The 15,867-nt window shown below is 42.6% G+C and overlaps 2 protein-coding genes across 2 annotated transcripts; both read right to left on the bottom strand.

Moving 5' to 3' along the window:
• Positions 1–776: 776 nt before the first annotated feature.
• Positions 777–10,139, bottom strand: tppp (tubulin polymerization promoting protein). Its single transcript, XM_084471758.1, has 5 exons — positions 10,067–10,139; positions 5,693–5,776; positions 4,625–4,960; positions 1,865–2,018; positions 777–1,778 (listed from the first exon to the last, which is right to left on the bottom strand). Exons 2-5 carry the CDS (start codon positions 5,704–5,706, stop codon positions 1,584–1,586), a joined length of 699 nt encoding a protein of 232 aa, XP_084327884.1. The 5' UTR covers positions 5,707–5,776; positions 10,067–10,139; the 3' UTR covers positions 777–1,583.
• Positions 10,140–11,045: 906 nt separating this feature from the next.
• zdhhc11 (zDHHC palmitoyltransferase 11) lies at positions 11,046–14,309 on the bottom strand (the record flags this gene model as incomplete). The annotated part of the gene is made up of 9 exons (XM_084471836.1): positions 11,046–11,218; positions 11,561–11,624; positions 11,986–12,089; positions 12,227–12,382; positions 12,666–12,790; positions 12,914–13,015; positions 13,292–13,470; positions 13,895–14,107; positions 14,301–14,309. 9 exons carry the CDS (start codon positions 14,307–14,309, stop codon positions 11,046–11,048), a joined length of 1,125 nt encoding a protein of 374 aa, XP_084327962.1.
• Between the last annotated feature and the right edge of the window lie 1,558 nt (positions 14,310–15,867).

Here is a 15,867-nt window from a genome sequence, read left to right as displayed (position 1 = left end):
AAGACATTATTGTTGTTCCTTCGTGTAAAAGGTGCACTGTATTTAGCATGAAGCATACATCACAGATCGGACCAGAGATACTAAAGCTAATACTTACAGCAAACACTTCTACAACAATGGCTGCTCGTTTTTTTACTAAGATGCAGGATTTTTCATCAGCTGAGGCGGCCAGTACACACAGCGGGAGAGGAACAGTACACCACTATGTTGTAAGAATAGTGAAAAATCTAGGAAAAAAATGTTTATTGTCTTTTTCCCTTTCCCTTTTGAATAAACACTATCGTCTGATTTTGTTTAATATAGTTCAATGTCCTCCATTTATTCTACACTTTGTTTTATGTAATGAAGATAATGTCTTCACATTGGTTACAGGATTTAAAACGTTAAATGACAAAAACATATATTTTTCATGAATCTATGCGCTTCAGAACCAGATGCAGTATACATGTTACAGCGCTTAAAGAGGAAATATAGGAAACCCGTGTTTTAAATAAAGACACATCTCTATCAATTCAAAAGAAATATACAAAATCTTACCACCAATATATTAGAACCACAGTATGCTACTCTGACAGAGAGATAATGTAAGTACAATGTTAAAAATACAATCTTCACCAACCCAGCTCATTAGTTTTTTGTGTAGAGTTTCTGTTAAATGTTTATTACCAAAATGGTTTCTGTATACAGTATACAGGTACAGATACAGGTACGTTTAATATTACATTCTTGGTAAAAACTGTGGATAATCCAGGTCGTAAAATATACTTCATGTGATCTATATTTTAAAATGTTCTGAAATATATATGCTATTATTCTTATACTTGTTTCTTCTTTAAATGCTACAGTAGAACCTTTTTGTAGAATCAAACATAATTTGAATGAAGTGAGTGGGATGCCTAGACTGATTCAGTCAGTTATCGTTTTTCTATAAGTGGTTTAAAATAAGGAAAAGATCAATTGTTCTATTAGACGAAATGTAAAGGATTTCGGAAATCTGGGAAAATATTAAGACAACAGATTATTCTTTCACTATAGATAAGGCAGACACACATAAAAATAAGGAGGGAGGTATCAATTTAAGCATCACGTTTTCAATGGTTTCAATTACGGATTCTACTATGAAAATATAAACGAGGAAACTGAAAGTCTAATACTCAATACGGGAACTAGCTATTTCCATGAAAAGTGCAAGGTTTATTGCTTTTGTTTTTTGGTGAATGGTTCACTGTACTTTGAAATACTATATGGCCTATAATAATAACATAGTCATTATGGCTAGTACAGAAGATTCTGTTATTTTTGTTCAGGGTTTGGCAGTACCTTGCTTTCACATAGGAATGTACCAGCTGGTGATGAAATAGATGTAAACAGTTTTCCAGTTTTTCTGACCTTTCAAAAGGAAATCACACTATAAAAAAACTCAAACAAAACGGCAGACAAACGAAAACGAAAAAAAGAAAATGGCCAGTGGGAGAATACATGATTTTTTTTGTGCTTTCAGAGTGTGTGTGTGTGTGTGTGTGTGTGCGCTGTTGTTATAGAAAATAATCCATACCAATCTAGTGTTTATCTCCCTCCCCCCCTCACATGGGCTTGGCGAGCTTCTTCTCGTAGGAGCCGGCGTGTTTGTACCCTGAGACGTACCCGGACGTGTCCACCACGTCCACGCGCCCCGCCTTCCCCTTCCCGCGGCCGCTGTTGTCGAAGCGCTCCTTGTGCGAGCCGGTGAACTTGCTGGTGTCTGTGAGGCGGCTCACCGTGGGGGACGCCACTGCTCTCTGCAGGGTTTTCACAGAAACACTCCTGAAGCCATTCGTACAGTTGAAGTCATTCGATCATCGTACATCCATGAGGACGGCCTTACCGTGACTCCGGAGATGACCGGCGCCTTCCCCTCTATCAGCTTGAAGACCTCAGCCTCGGCCTCCTCTGCAGGCTTCTCTTTATACTTCTTCTTGGCCAGTTCTCCCAGTGCCGCCTTGAACTCGTCAAACGTGATGTTACGGCAGGATTTCTTCCTAAAATGTGCAAGACCAGCGTGTCAGCCCTTGGAGGCTGATGACCCAACCGCCCTATGCCTGTGTCGTTGGTGCAGGCCGTCACCTCGTTTATTACCAACACAAAGCCCTGCGTGATGGCTTCATTGTGGCAGGTTTATGGACCGCGCAGGGGACAGATTGTGTCCACCTTGTAAAATGAAGTGTGAACGCAGATGAACTGTTTAGACTCCACAGAGTCTCCCAGTGGGCCTCAGTGCTCATAGTCCTTCAAGTCACTTCACAGGCTCAAACCTGTGGCTCACAACATGGCCGTATACCACTATGTTTATGAGACGCATACTCAACACTTAAAGTTGCTCATAACAAAAGCATATCGCTGTTCCCTATCTTGAGTCGTGTGTCACAGCGGCCTCGCCACTCACCCCCACCGGGCCGCTCCAGCGGGCTGGCTGCCCGCCCATTTCACTTCCATGTTAAAAGAGCATAGTAACACAAACACAAACAAGCTATTGCCGTGGTGATAAATCACCCAAACAACGGCCTGTAAAGCCTGCCGTCTCCCGGAGCAACCTGCCGTCATAGCAACTAGCTACAGTAAACAGGGCTGTTGGGTTTATTATTCATTTGGCTGCTTCAGTGACAGGGATGGTTTGGGTGCTGCATGTTTAACATTGGAGGGCCTCATTCCTCCTTGTCGGTTCCATGCTGTCTTATGTCAAGCGGGAAATTGGACTTCCAGTTGGCGTGTTGCAGATAGTCCGTTATACAACCATATTTCTTTTGTAAATCCATCACAATAAAGTACTGGACTGAGGAGACAAATGATGATGTACTGTAGAATAACAATAGTTTACAGAAAAGGGTGAAATGTAATGTTTTGTGAAAGTGTTATTATAGATGGAGCGCATCTGTGTCTGGTGCGTTCAACTATGCGCCAGAACGATGTAAATGAATCATAGCGAGGCAGTGAGCAGAGGCGTACCATGGTTATCTACGGAAGAGGCACTGCTGTGGAGCTGAAGTCAAGCAAACGCTGAATCGGAGACAGAAATATGCTGGCGACCAGATCAGATCAGATCTGATCTGTGTTTTTGGTACTGGGGAGAGACCACACTCGGTAGAGACTCACACAAGGTAGAATAAAGTAGTCATTTCCGCCCAGTGAAAGTGCATCTGTTGAACTGCTACAACAGTAATCATTCAAGAGTTTGATTATTCCTGCACAGGCTAAGAACTATGACTGTTATTAGAAGGAAAGTGGAGAGATCCACATCTCTGGCATGATTGCCCTTCCAGAACACACAGACACACACATGCGCCTGGGGGTCGGACCCAGCTCATAACATGGACCCATCCCCCTTCCTCCTCTTCCTCTAGTCTTCTCCGCTGCCTCTGAAATATACACACATGCCACACGCTTTGTTAACGCTTAGACACACACCACTCCAACGGATATCAGAGCTGCACTCTGCATGTGAGAAGATCCCAATGAAATCCTCAATGGAGATTAGATATTCCACATTTGCTAATAACTATATTATTTAGTCAGCAGATTCTATTATGCACATCCAATTTTGCATGTTGTACGTCCTGGCACTTAATGTACATTGTATTTATTCATAGTACTTAACTGTGTAGCATAGCATCTGCTGACAAATAAGCAAACTGAATGCAGGCTGGCTTTGTATTGGAACAATAATTGAGTTTAACTATAATGTTCTCGAAACCATTAAACTGTAGATGCATCCATTTGGGGTATGTTTTAGGCCTATGCTATTTATACATCATACTTTAACTGAAAGGTTTCACCTCACTAAGAGTTGGTTGAATACCTGTTTAAAACATTGTTTAAAGACAGTGCTTGGACCACGTCTGTTCCATACATTTCATTATGTGTGGAATACAAACACAAAGATGGAAAGGCCACTAAATCAATGAGAGATTCCAGAGCATTCTTCCACTGTTTGTTCCTCCAGTAGAGGACAGTTGATGACTGGTTTCTAGCCACAGTCCTGGAGCTGTCTAGCAGAATAATCTTTATTATCTGCGTTCAGCCACGATGAAGAAGCTGATTCATGCATGAATAAAAAGCTTCAAAATGACCATGCACAAAAAAACCTGCACAATATAGCCAACCATATGAAAGCTGAATGCCCTCAATAAACCAATACATTATTTGGTTCTGGGCCATTTATCATAATAAATAATGGCATAGACATTCGCCTCCGTCATACAGGGTGTCTTCTGTTTACATCAGTGACATTCAGCAAATTCCATTCTTCCAGTAAGCTATACACCAAAGTAGAAAGTGCCAGGTTTAATGTGTTTGAATCCTTTTTTGTGGGGTCACTGGTTTCTATGGAAGTCTCAATCACCTTAGAGACGGATGACGCTATAAGGCTGAGGAAGAACAGGAAGGACAGGCCCTGACCTCTGGTCTGTTCTGATAGGACACCACCACAAGGCTAGTAAGACATGACTAACAGTTTGTCATGCAAACCGGGAATTAAGGACTATAAAATAGCAAAGGTATGTAGCTATAGAAAGCTAATTAAGCAACAATTATTGAAAAAGTAGCGTGAACTGAAAGTTGGCCACTAGAGGGTAGTAAACACCCGTCTTACTTGACTTTAGTGAAGACGATGTCCACGTCGGTGAGGGTGATGGATTTCCCGTCGATAACGTTGCAGTCCTTGCACAGTTTGGACCAGTTCTTGCCGTGCATCTCCTTGCCGGTGGCCCGCGTGTCCCCGTGTATGGCGAAGCGGCGGAAGGACTCCTCCAGTGCAGTCAGCTCCACCGGAGTGGAGGCTCCAACGCCACCTTCACCGTTCCCGTTGGACTCCGCCGAGAGCCTCTTGGACGCCCTGTCCCTGGACTGTTCACTGGGCGGGCGCATGGCCGCGGTGCTCATGTTGGAGTGCTTGGCCGTCTGAACCTTGAAGTCCTGTGCGTTATCTCTGAGATAGAGGAACCAGACATTTTTTAAGCATCCAGGTCAGGTCATATGTCGAATTTGACTTATTAGTCATTATCAGGCCTCTAAACAAGGGGACCAACTACATGAATGAGTTGTCTCTCTTCTGCCCATGTCCTGACACACTTGAGTTCACTCATTTGTTATTACTTCTGGGCTTTGCTCATTAACAAATCCAGATGGTTCAAACAACACAAAGAGAGTTCTACTTTCTGCACCCGTTTGTCTGATATTACGGACTGAAGACAACATCACTGTTCATTCTTATGGCCTGCTCTAGATCCCTCTAAGCTGACCTGTTTCTGACCTGTTTCTGGCTTTGCTCCATACATGCAAAGAACACAAGGCTTGTTGCCTAAGGTCAAGACGTAACCTTGTGTGTTTTTCTGTTTACTCTGGCTCTTGTTAGGTAGCTCTCTGCTCTTTGTCACTCGAGGGGTGCTGTGAACGGTGTACTGTTATTAAGTTATTCACAGGGGTGCTGTGAACGGTGTACTGTTATTAAGTTATTCACAGGGGTGCTGTGAACAGTGTACTGTTATCAAGTTATTCATAGGATCATGTGAAATGAAAGGGCATTGCAAACTAAGTGCCAGGAACACAGAAAACATTACATTGGTCATTCAGAAATGTAATCTATAAACATAATATGTACCCCCGTTTTGTAGGCATGCACACATACACTCACACATTGCACATCGCTAAACAGACTTACTTCTGATCTGCCATGTTGTTGTTGTGGGAATGTACTTCCTTGTGTATACTGTTTGGATTAGCTGAATTTTGTTTCCTTTTTTTGCTGTAAAAAGTGTGAAGAAGTGAAAGTTATGATTTTTAGAGTTTAAGGTTTAAACAGATTGGAAAAAGAACCAAACCTGCTAATATTATATTACTCACAACATGAATAAAACCATTGACATTACATCACTATGTAAATTCACCCACAATAATGAGAAATGCATGGCAATGAGGAGGAGGACACATATCTACTATTAAACTACTACTGTTAATAACTCAATACCCAAAAAGAGTCCCAATTTAAACAACTAAATCATGAATTGATTAGTTTATTTTCTGAATTAACTGAATTAACCACAAACACCAGGGCTCCTTCCTAAACACACCATCACACTCAGCTGTATACACTCACACCAGTAGCATTCTTTTGAACCACCTGAGAAAGCATTGGACCTACTCTTCAGAGAATATTAAATTTATTCTCAAAATATCCACATTTTTAAAAAGACAATCCACAGCATGAACTAAAATTCATTTTGTACTTAACTTCTTAACACAATGATCTCACCTCTCAGCTGTTCCCATAGTTAAGGCATCCTTGAATGACCTTTGTCACCTTGCCCAGAATAGCCTTGTGGTGGTCGTACTCACTTCTCATTAAAAGGTCTGATGTGAAAGCTGAGTTCCTGTCAGGTCCAACTGGTAAAAATGAGCTTACTCCCACATGACTCCCGCTCAACAAACGCCTTTCACTAACTTGAACGGCACTGTGTAAAGCAAAAGGTTTTGTGTAGAAGGGCAGACCCCAACAATCACAACTATAACCTGTTTGAATGCGACTGACCAGCTAATGTGCACAATATACTGCCCAAAGCCATTGCCATTTGCCATGTCAATTCATAGGACAGAAAAGGGGGAGATAATGAGTGAATAATGTCATTGAGAGATATGGGGACTGGGAGACCATTGTCCAATGAGCAAGTGGCTTGTGTGTTTATGTGTGTGTGTGTGTGTGTGTGTGTGTGTGTGTGTGTGTGTGTGTGTGTGTGTGTGTGTGTGTGTGTGTGTGTGTGTGTGTGTGTGTGTGTGACGAGGTCCCATGCCCATCTCCATCACCCACATGGTGACATCTCGGAGTACCACTCTGTGTGACAGGCATATGTCACCGAGCGCTCCGGCTGCAACAGACATGACGGCAGACTCCAGTTTATAAAAGTGAGAAGCATCTTTTGCAGCTCAAATTCAGTCATAGTCCAGGATAAAACTATATTCTGAGTAAAGTATATAAATGTTGATCCCCTTTGTAGTATAGCCAAGGAAAATAGTCAACTTTCCACCAACATGCAATGACGTGACATGTAGTGACCTTCTCCACTTCATCTGACCACACATTTATTATTACATATTAAAAAACCAATGGTTACTTAATTATATTCATAGCTGCAGGACTTGGCACATGGTCAAGTGTCATACACAATTAAAAGTAAGGTGTCCATACCTAACTTTTAATTTTGTATGACAATTATATTAGAAAGTATTATTGAAAGTATTAGCATTATCTTAAGGAAATTATTATATTACATTGAATTATATACTTTTTTTGTTTGATATGATTTTTACAACATAAGGAAAGTCAGAGAGGTAAGGGGACCATCATACTCTCTAAATAAACACACATTAGTGATGATAAAAATGTCACACTGATTCACTAAAATGTTACATAAATAACCCGTACACATACACACGCTCCTGATAGCAGCATAATGATGTCCTGTGAGTGGTCATCCTCAACAGAGTGGGAGCTTTGTATTGTTGCTTAGGGAGGCTCCATTCACTGAAGCCATATCTATACAAGACAAAGGAATCTTTTCACACTGACATTGGACTTTATAGCCTTCTGTCTCAAGTGCCATCGTCTCCTGTACAACGAAACTTCTGTACCTTCAAATTGTCTCTTAAGACTCATGAATAGCTCAAAATAAGGCTTTTAAACCATTAAGTGTGTTGTTCTGGATTGGACTCAAACACATATTGAGAGATTTACCTAAACAACATCAGTTGAGGTTGTTATGTTTTATTCACAGTTTGTATTGTTTATCTATGACATTTTTAGTCTGATTGCTATCATGAGGCCCTATCAAAAAGATTGGACATTTAATGACCATGGTACTATACGTTACATTACCATGGTATTTCCTTAATGGTCTGAAACCATGGTTTCACAATAGTCTATCCTCACCCCCCTCTCCCCCAACAGAGTTGTACATTTGAATCCTGTGGGATCTCAAAAGACACAGAAACAAATCTGACTGGATGACAGCAGGCTGGGACTTACACTGTACAGCTGAATGCTTTGACTATAAATTTACTTATTTTTAACTAGATCTATAAATAGAAGAAAGACGCTCCGGATGGAACATTACATACATTCTCAAGCAAGAAGAACCTCCGCAAGACTTTGAACCCACTCAGAAGAAGAAGAAAAACATCTCGAACTTGTTGGTTTTGCAGATCAGTGTTAACCACACAAGATGACCGCGCCATTAGCGGTATGCCATGTCTGTGTAAGAACCGCGCTGAACCCAAGCCTACTACCCCACCGTGCGCTCATGGTGGCTGGGCATGAAGCATCTGGCTTCTATCTGGATCACTGCCCTGGGCAAGCAGGCCCATATACTCTGGCACCAACAGCCAATCCGATGCACGCTCCACAACCACCTCTGTTTGCTTACAACTGTCTGCAGTCTGACGATCAGCCCCTTGCTGCTAACAGAAGACTGTCTCGCTGAGAGGAAGGCAGGTGGAATCCACAGATAGGCATTGGTCACATCTCAGCACTGCCACTCAAAGCATTTCACAAGGGTGCAACCAGATGATCCAAAAGGACCTAACAGCAACCCGACTGTCCCTCCTCCATTACCAGGATGACCCAGACATACAGAGACAGAGAAACAAACATGGAAGATAAGGAAATAATGAGAGGCTGTTAAAGACCCTCATTATTACATTAGTAAATAAACATCCTGGTGTTCTGATTCTGTTGGTCCTATAGCTTCCCCACCTTCTTCTCTCCCAGTCCGCACTTTTGGGAGCATTAGACAATGTATAACGTGGGGCTAAGCCTAGGTTACCTGCGGTAATCAAATCACCCACATAAGTCAGTGGAAGCTAAGTGTCTTGAGATATTCATTTACAAAAACCCTTCCCATAACCAAGATGGTCGAAACATTAAATATGGCAAAATATGCCAGTGCAATAATTCTATTAAAAAGTAGTTTGTATACATTTCCAACCTTTCATTTTTCCGACCACACATGAATATGAATTGTGTTGTAGGTCCTATGACTAATTAGGTCCACTGGTTTACACATTGAGGTTAACTCTGGAGGACACGAGCTCCGAGGCTCCGGCGCAGCAGCAGAGGAATCTGGGACAAAGGGAAAGATGAATCTGTTTTCTCCTCATGCGTGACTAACCCTACACATGGGGCGAACAGCTCCAGCAAGGTATCAGTTGGAACAATATTTGTACCATTCTTGTGGGCATGTGTTTAGGCTTCTTTTTGAACAGCGCCGTTGAAATGCTCTCCTCATCGCTCTTGATGTCAAAAGAGTGGCATACTACATTTAGTCCAAGGGTGTTACACTACATTTAGATGCCTCTGAAATTGAGGCTACTGATGTATTTGTTTCAGGGGCTAATACTAGGCTACTACAAAGCAACGCTAAGTCATACATAATTATGTAACAAGTTAATTATTGTATATATTTTTTTAAACTTCAAAAAAAAAGCATTGACCTTAATGGAATGGGAAATTAACAAGTAATAGCATAGGCCAGTAGGAGCATGTTTTTGTGGCGCGATGGATCATGTTACATAAACTTGCAAATGCGAGATTCATACAGCAGGAGCAGTGGCAGAGGAAGACACGTGATCACTGTTATTGTTCAGGATTCAGCTTCGAGGCGCGCCTCCCAACAGGCGCTCTCCACCGAGCACACACTACCGTTTAACCGCACATCGTCTCATGCAACAACGATGGGATCAAAGCCACATGGAATATTATATTCTTTATTAATTTGTTGCTTACATTTCTGCATGGGGTATGTATAATATCAATCCGTGCAATGTAACCTATAAAGCCTTAAATTGACATACATAAAGGATTGTTGATAATGGACGAATGTGAGTTTGCAATGATGATGTTGATGTAGGAATACCTATCTATATAGCCTATAGCGCAATGTCTTTACATAGTTTGTTGTCTCATGTATCCTGTAATTTAAGGGGGTTGTTTTCAAAACAAAATTGCGGATCACGGATCGTCTGATATAAAATGAAATGCATTTACCTGTTAGGTTAATGATCCACCTTCTCTAGGTAAGGGTTGTCGGTTCTACAGAGCCATCAGTTCTCTGTTCTCCAGCTCTGCTCCATCTGCCTCGGAACGCTCGAGAGAGAGAGAGTGAGAGAGCGAGAGAGCGAGATGCTGAAGCAAAACTAGAGCGCTGATTGGCTGCCGTCTGAGGTCTGATGTCCATCTCGGAGAAAAGCTTCTGAAATTTATTCCCTCTTTTGGACCGTGGATCATTTGTCCTGCTGCCTGTCTATACTGTCTATACTGACCCTTTCAGGTCCCCACTATTACTCAGAAGAATTACCAATCAAGATAACGATTTTTGAGATGTCCGTGCACGGTCATAATATTATCTAATTAATGATTATTTTTTTTCCAGGAAGTTGATCCTAGCAGTTTCAGACACACCCTATCTTATGGTCAGGTCTTTATGGCTATGTTGAATCTTTGCAGCGCTTTTATCCAAGTGGTTGTTGTATATATTTTTTTTTTGTATTTCTTTTTATCAGTGTATGCCCATTAAACACCCAAATGTAGGCTGTCGACAAGACATAGAAAACCCATTATGTAACCCTTGAATTCATAAGGGCCTGGTACACAGAGAGTTTATGCCTTCATTGTATGTTTAGGAAACAGAAGTAAATGATACAGACGTGGCTAGCCTATTACCTTTATCCTTAAAAAGGGATGTCACCATGTAGGCTTAACTACTTTGCCACAATAGTGCCACCGTGTGGTCATGTATAGCCTCGGGGAAAAACACATGCATATTGAAATGGTAGCATAATCACTCCATGATTATGAAATAAGAAATTAAAATACTTCAATAGTGCAATCAAAAATGTTATTTACAAGATTCTAATACATTTAGAATGCATCACTTCATGACTTATAGGGTTACACCAGCCAACTCTAAAGAAAGGAGCAATTGCAAAATGAGAATGACTCCAGAGTTCATGGCCGTCCGCTGGCCTCAGGTTGGGGGGGGGCCGTCCTGTGGGGACGTGGTCAACATACTGGAGCTCCCCAGGGGGTTCTGTAGCCCGGGGGTGCTGACCACAGACTCGCCGCTCGCTCTTCCCGCAGTCTGGTCGTCTCCGTGGCGTTCAGAGCTGTAGACCTGGGAGTGGCTCAGGGAGGTGGCGCCTGCAGTCAGAAGGTCAGTGGCCAAAAGAAGAATACAGAGAGGAGAAGGCACAGGGGGCACTTTTACTGACTGCTAATAACTCCCTATTATGCTAGTGCATGTCATTTAGGTAAGTGCTTTAACACAATGAATATCACGAGTTTCATTATAGTATCGGCGTACGGCAATTCTGAGTCAGTCTTAAAAAAATTTTTGGGAAAAACATTAATTATTAAAGTAACTAAACTGATAAACTGATAAATGACTGATATCCACTGAACAACACAGAATTAACTAATGTTTGCAGCAAGTGTTTCTCCTACAGCAAGTCACACACATTTGAATAAACATTACCAACATACCTAGATCTATCTTTTCGGGCATTTCCATTTCATTGTGTAAACCACCATCCTTTTTTGAAGGGCTCTGCTGGAACACATTTTTTATATATCCAAGATAAATTGTTTTGTTAAAGGATAAGGAAAATACATGTGATGAAATAAGAATCCCCAACCTTTTTGCAGGTAAACTCTGAAAGAGAGACAGACCGTTGTCCACATTTGCAACAACTGTCAAATCAACAGAGGGTGCCATTCACTTATCTCAGACCAATGCAAATGATATCTACAATGTTTTAATCTGGCCTGCCTTACCATGACCAGTGTGTCCCCTCGCAGGTAGCAGACCTTCAGTCTGTTCACTTACACATTTAATTAAAAAGGTAACTGATGAGCACAATATGGCACAGGTAGTGTGCACTCATGGGAATTTAATTAGCCGACCTCACCTGTGTGTCGTCTGCTGGGGCGCTTCTTGCTTCGATGTCTCGGTTCCTGGCTTCCTCCTCGCGTTGCATCTTTAAATGGTCAAACGTGCGGATGCCTTTATGAACTAAATTACCCAGGGGGGGGGAAAACATGGCAGGAAGCTGATGAGAATGAACACAAGCAACCCCGATGAATCATATACTGTTGATGAGCTCAAGTGACCCATGGGAGTCACAGCTCAGCACTAAAGTGTAACCTCACGGAGGTAGAAGTGGAAGAGAACCAGGTGAAGGAGCATGAGCAGAGAGAGGACGCAGATCAGGGCGGTGATGAAGGCTAACACCAGCAGACTGGTGGAACTGGTCTGGACTGGTGCTAGTGGTAAAAACATCAGCCAGGTGCTGTTGCCTCGTACATCTGGATGAAAGAAACAAGAGGAAGGGTCATGGGAAGCATGCGAGCGTGAACACGTGGTTGAACCACTCATGATGTATGTACTCAAATGATTCGCCTGTTTGGGGTTACATCTTCAATGTTGAATGCACTTATTGTATGTTGCTTTGGAAAAGCATCAGCTTAATAAATGGAATGCAATACTCACTTCCACAAACAAACCCATTCATATATAATATTAATAACACTTATCGGATATATGGTACAATTAAGTAAATCAGATAAGTGAGTGAGTGTTGGTTTTTACCATCAAACTGTGGGGCTGTCCGTAGGCTGTTTGGATCCAGATAGTGTTGGATGAAGATGAACACGACCACAATTAAAATCACCAACACCCCCACTGTGGCGGACAGGCACGTTAGAAAGAAGTACCTGAACGAAGGCAAAGACCAGCACATCAACACCTCCCACTAAGAACCATTAAGGTGTTTTCCTGGAACAGAAAACCTAGAATTCAGATGCAAAGCAGGACGTCGTGCGCACACTTCCTCTTACCAGTAGTTCCTGTCACCAACACAGTTGTTCAGCCAGTTGCAGTGATGGTCGAAGTTGTCTACACACTTGTTGCAGACGCCACAGTGTTTTACTTTCGGCCCACTGCATGAAAAGTGACATGAATACAACAGAAATGGAGCAGTTCAGTAAGAAAAACGTACTGTATTCGCTTGAGATTTTTTTTTTCATCAACACGGCATTAATGAGTTGGTAGGGATTGGGCATCTCGCTCAGAATGGCTAAAGTGAGGAAACAGAAACAGAAAATCTCAGCTGACTGGAGCACTGTCACCATTATTAGGCATTCATACTGCCCCCAACCCAATACCAAGACGCATAGGCCTACATGTGCATTTACATCCTACTGGGGTGAACGTACACTTTGACATCGCACAGAAAACAGCGCTGGTTGTGAATGACATGGGCTTGTGTCTTCCTGTCAAAAATGGGCTTTGTTTGGAAGTAGTAGTCCCTGGTCCTCACGGCGTCACACGCTGGGTCTATGGTCACTGCACCGATGTGTGCGGCCACGTGCACCACAAACAACACTCCGGTCAGCTGAACACAGCAGTGGTCAGGGAATCACACCGTGGTCCTGTTGCAGTGTCATGACGATTACATGTGACTAAAGGACTCTCCTTTAGTCACACTCTAAAGGACCCTCCAGCTCAGAAGAAGTCAACAGCAGTCTGACTGAACATTTATTTTCAGCCGTTAAAATGATAATATGATCAAGTATGACATAAACTAGGCCAACTGGTAGCTGTTGTACAACAGCACTTCACTCTGGACAAGAGGGCACTGATAAAACCTTGCAGGCTACACAAGAAGTGCACCACATAAGACAAAGGACGTCTGGGGAGAGTAGCACCAACACGGAATGATACATCCATTAGGAAAAGGCAATATTCAACTTAAACCAATTGATTGTGTAACCTACAAGTTGCCGTCTACGTGACCTAAGCATTTGTGGTAAGGATACGGTGTACATAACATATGTCCACGGCAGAGGCAGAAGTGGAATGAAAATGCCGAAGCTGACGGTGGCCAGGTAGCTGAGCAGCAGCCAGGCGGTCACCTGGTTCACCTGGGGGGGGCACGTCCATCCGTTGACACGAGTGGCTTTGTGGGGAGCGGGGTCGTGGCTGCTGACCATAGGGGCGACGCGACCCGCCCCGTTGTCACAGCTGATCATCTGAAACCAGACAGAAGAGGATCGTAAAAAGACATATACACAAAACAGTCTAAGGATAGCGATAGGCGGCCCGTACGCGCCTGTTACAGCCCTACTTTGCTTAGGAAACCAATGAGTAGGGATAAGGACTTCCACTACAAAGCAAGTCAAAGTCAACGGTCTTCTTAGGAGTCCTCCCCTATATACGGTGAACTGTCTCCATTGGGATTCCAGGGATGTGTCGAGCTGTATATGCTGTAAAATATATTTAGATTCTGAGATTAGTGGTGATTCCATTTCATTTATATTCCGAGTAGGGATCGACCGATAGATTTTATACCGATACCGATTTTGCTCCCTCAATTTCCATCATAAAAATGACACAATGATGATAACAAATGTTACAAGTCTCAATTTAAAAAAGGAACATTTATTGAACCTTCTTTAAATCATGCCAGGGAAAAAAAAAAAATATATATATATATATAGGCCTAAATACATTTTAAAAAGAATCAGCGAATAATATCCCTCGATCACTAATTCCGAGCCCCAGAGGAGCCGAGGTCCCAGAGGAGCCCCAGAGGAGTCGGGGCCCCAGAGGAGCCCCAGAGGAGCCCTAGAGGAGCTGGGTCCCGGGGGCCCTAGAGGAGCCGGCTCCCAGGGGCCCAGAGGAGCGGGGCCCCAGGAGCCCTAGAGGAGCTGGGTCCCTGGAGCCTCGCTGCTGCTGACAGGTGGTTCTGCTGCGGCCACACTTTAGTCTCACCGCTAACGATGAATCCCAAAGCGGTGAAACACGACCAGGGTAGAATCTAAGAGCACATACCATTTACTTTTCAATTACATCCATTATTCCAAATTATCTATTTTACAAACAACGTGGTTTTAAAGGAGAAAACAAATAAATCGAAGACGAAAGTGGCCTAAACGACAAATAAGCCGGTTAAGTGGGAATGGTTAAAATCCCATTCAAACGAATTTACCTTTGGCGTTGAATTTCACAATAAAGTTCAATCCACTCGCTTGCATTACGTCTGTTGTCGTTGTCAATCGTCCTCAAAAACAGATGGGGTTTCAAAACCAAAACCCCAAATAGTCGCGTGGTAGAGAAACTGCCCACCAGAATGGTTCCCAATCCATTTTCCCACCAGATAAGAGAGGAAACCAGAAGTCAGACCCGCTGTCACCATCAGAGCTATGGAAACTAGGCATCACAATACGGACACTTCGCGCATGCCTGGTAGCCTCCCTATAATTGGACAAAGCGCGCCCCCTGATAGGCTCAACTCCGATTGTCTCCAGAGGCGCGCCACTGCACACACTGGTCAAAAGAGGACCTCAAATCAACCTGAGTTTGAAAATATTGAAAGTGTGCTTTGCTTTTACAAAAACGAAGCATATAAACGCATGCTTTCAGATGTAATAAGATAAGAACGATCTGCATTCATCCTCGGAGAAAAAGGCAGGTGCCATTGTAGCTACAGCAATGACAACGGAAAACAGGAGAGGTCGTAGATTGAGTAGCCTACAGAACCATCCGCAGATAATAAGAAAACAAATTAATTAAAACCAAGAGCTGGCCATAGATCTATGCACTGGGTCTCTAAAGGATGAGTCAACATATGTACACTCCGTCAATACATCTGAATATGTAATTGTTTATAAAAATGTATCTATCGATCACCATCTATCAATGTATATACATGTACATAGGCCTACACAAATATTAATGAAAATATTTATATTATATTATATACTGAATAAGAGTCAATGCATGGTGCAGG

This window comes from Micromesistius poutassou, assembly GCF_964030765.1.
Source record: "Micromesistius poutassou genome assembly, chromosome: 8".
Classification (NCBI taxonomy): Eukaryota; Metazoa; Chordata; class Actinopteri; order Gadiformes; family Gadidae; genus Micromesistius; species Micromesistius poutassou.
The sequence above is the reverse complement of the archived record's forward strand: the minus strand, read 5'-3'. Positions and strand labels throughout refer to the sequence as shown.

Bases quoted from the DNA above. Each gene is read 5' to 3' on its own strand.
- tppp (XM_084471758.1), bottom strand. The intron at 2,019-4,624 runs GTAAGACGGGTG...TGCACATTTTAG, and splicing joins ATCGTCTTCACTAAAGTCAA to GAAGAAATCCTGCCGTAACA. The intron at 1,779-1,864 runs GTAAGGCCGTCC...AAAACCCTGCAG, and splicing joins CGGTCATCTCCGGAGTCACG to AGAGCAGTGGCGTCCCCCAC.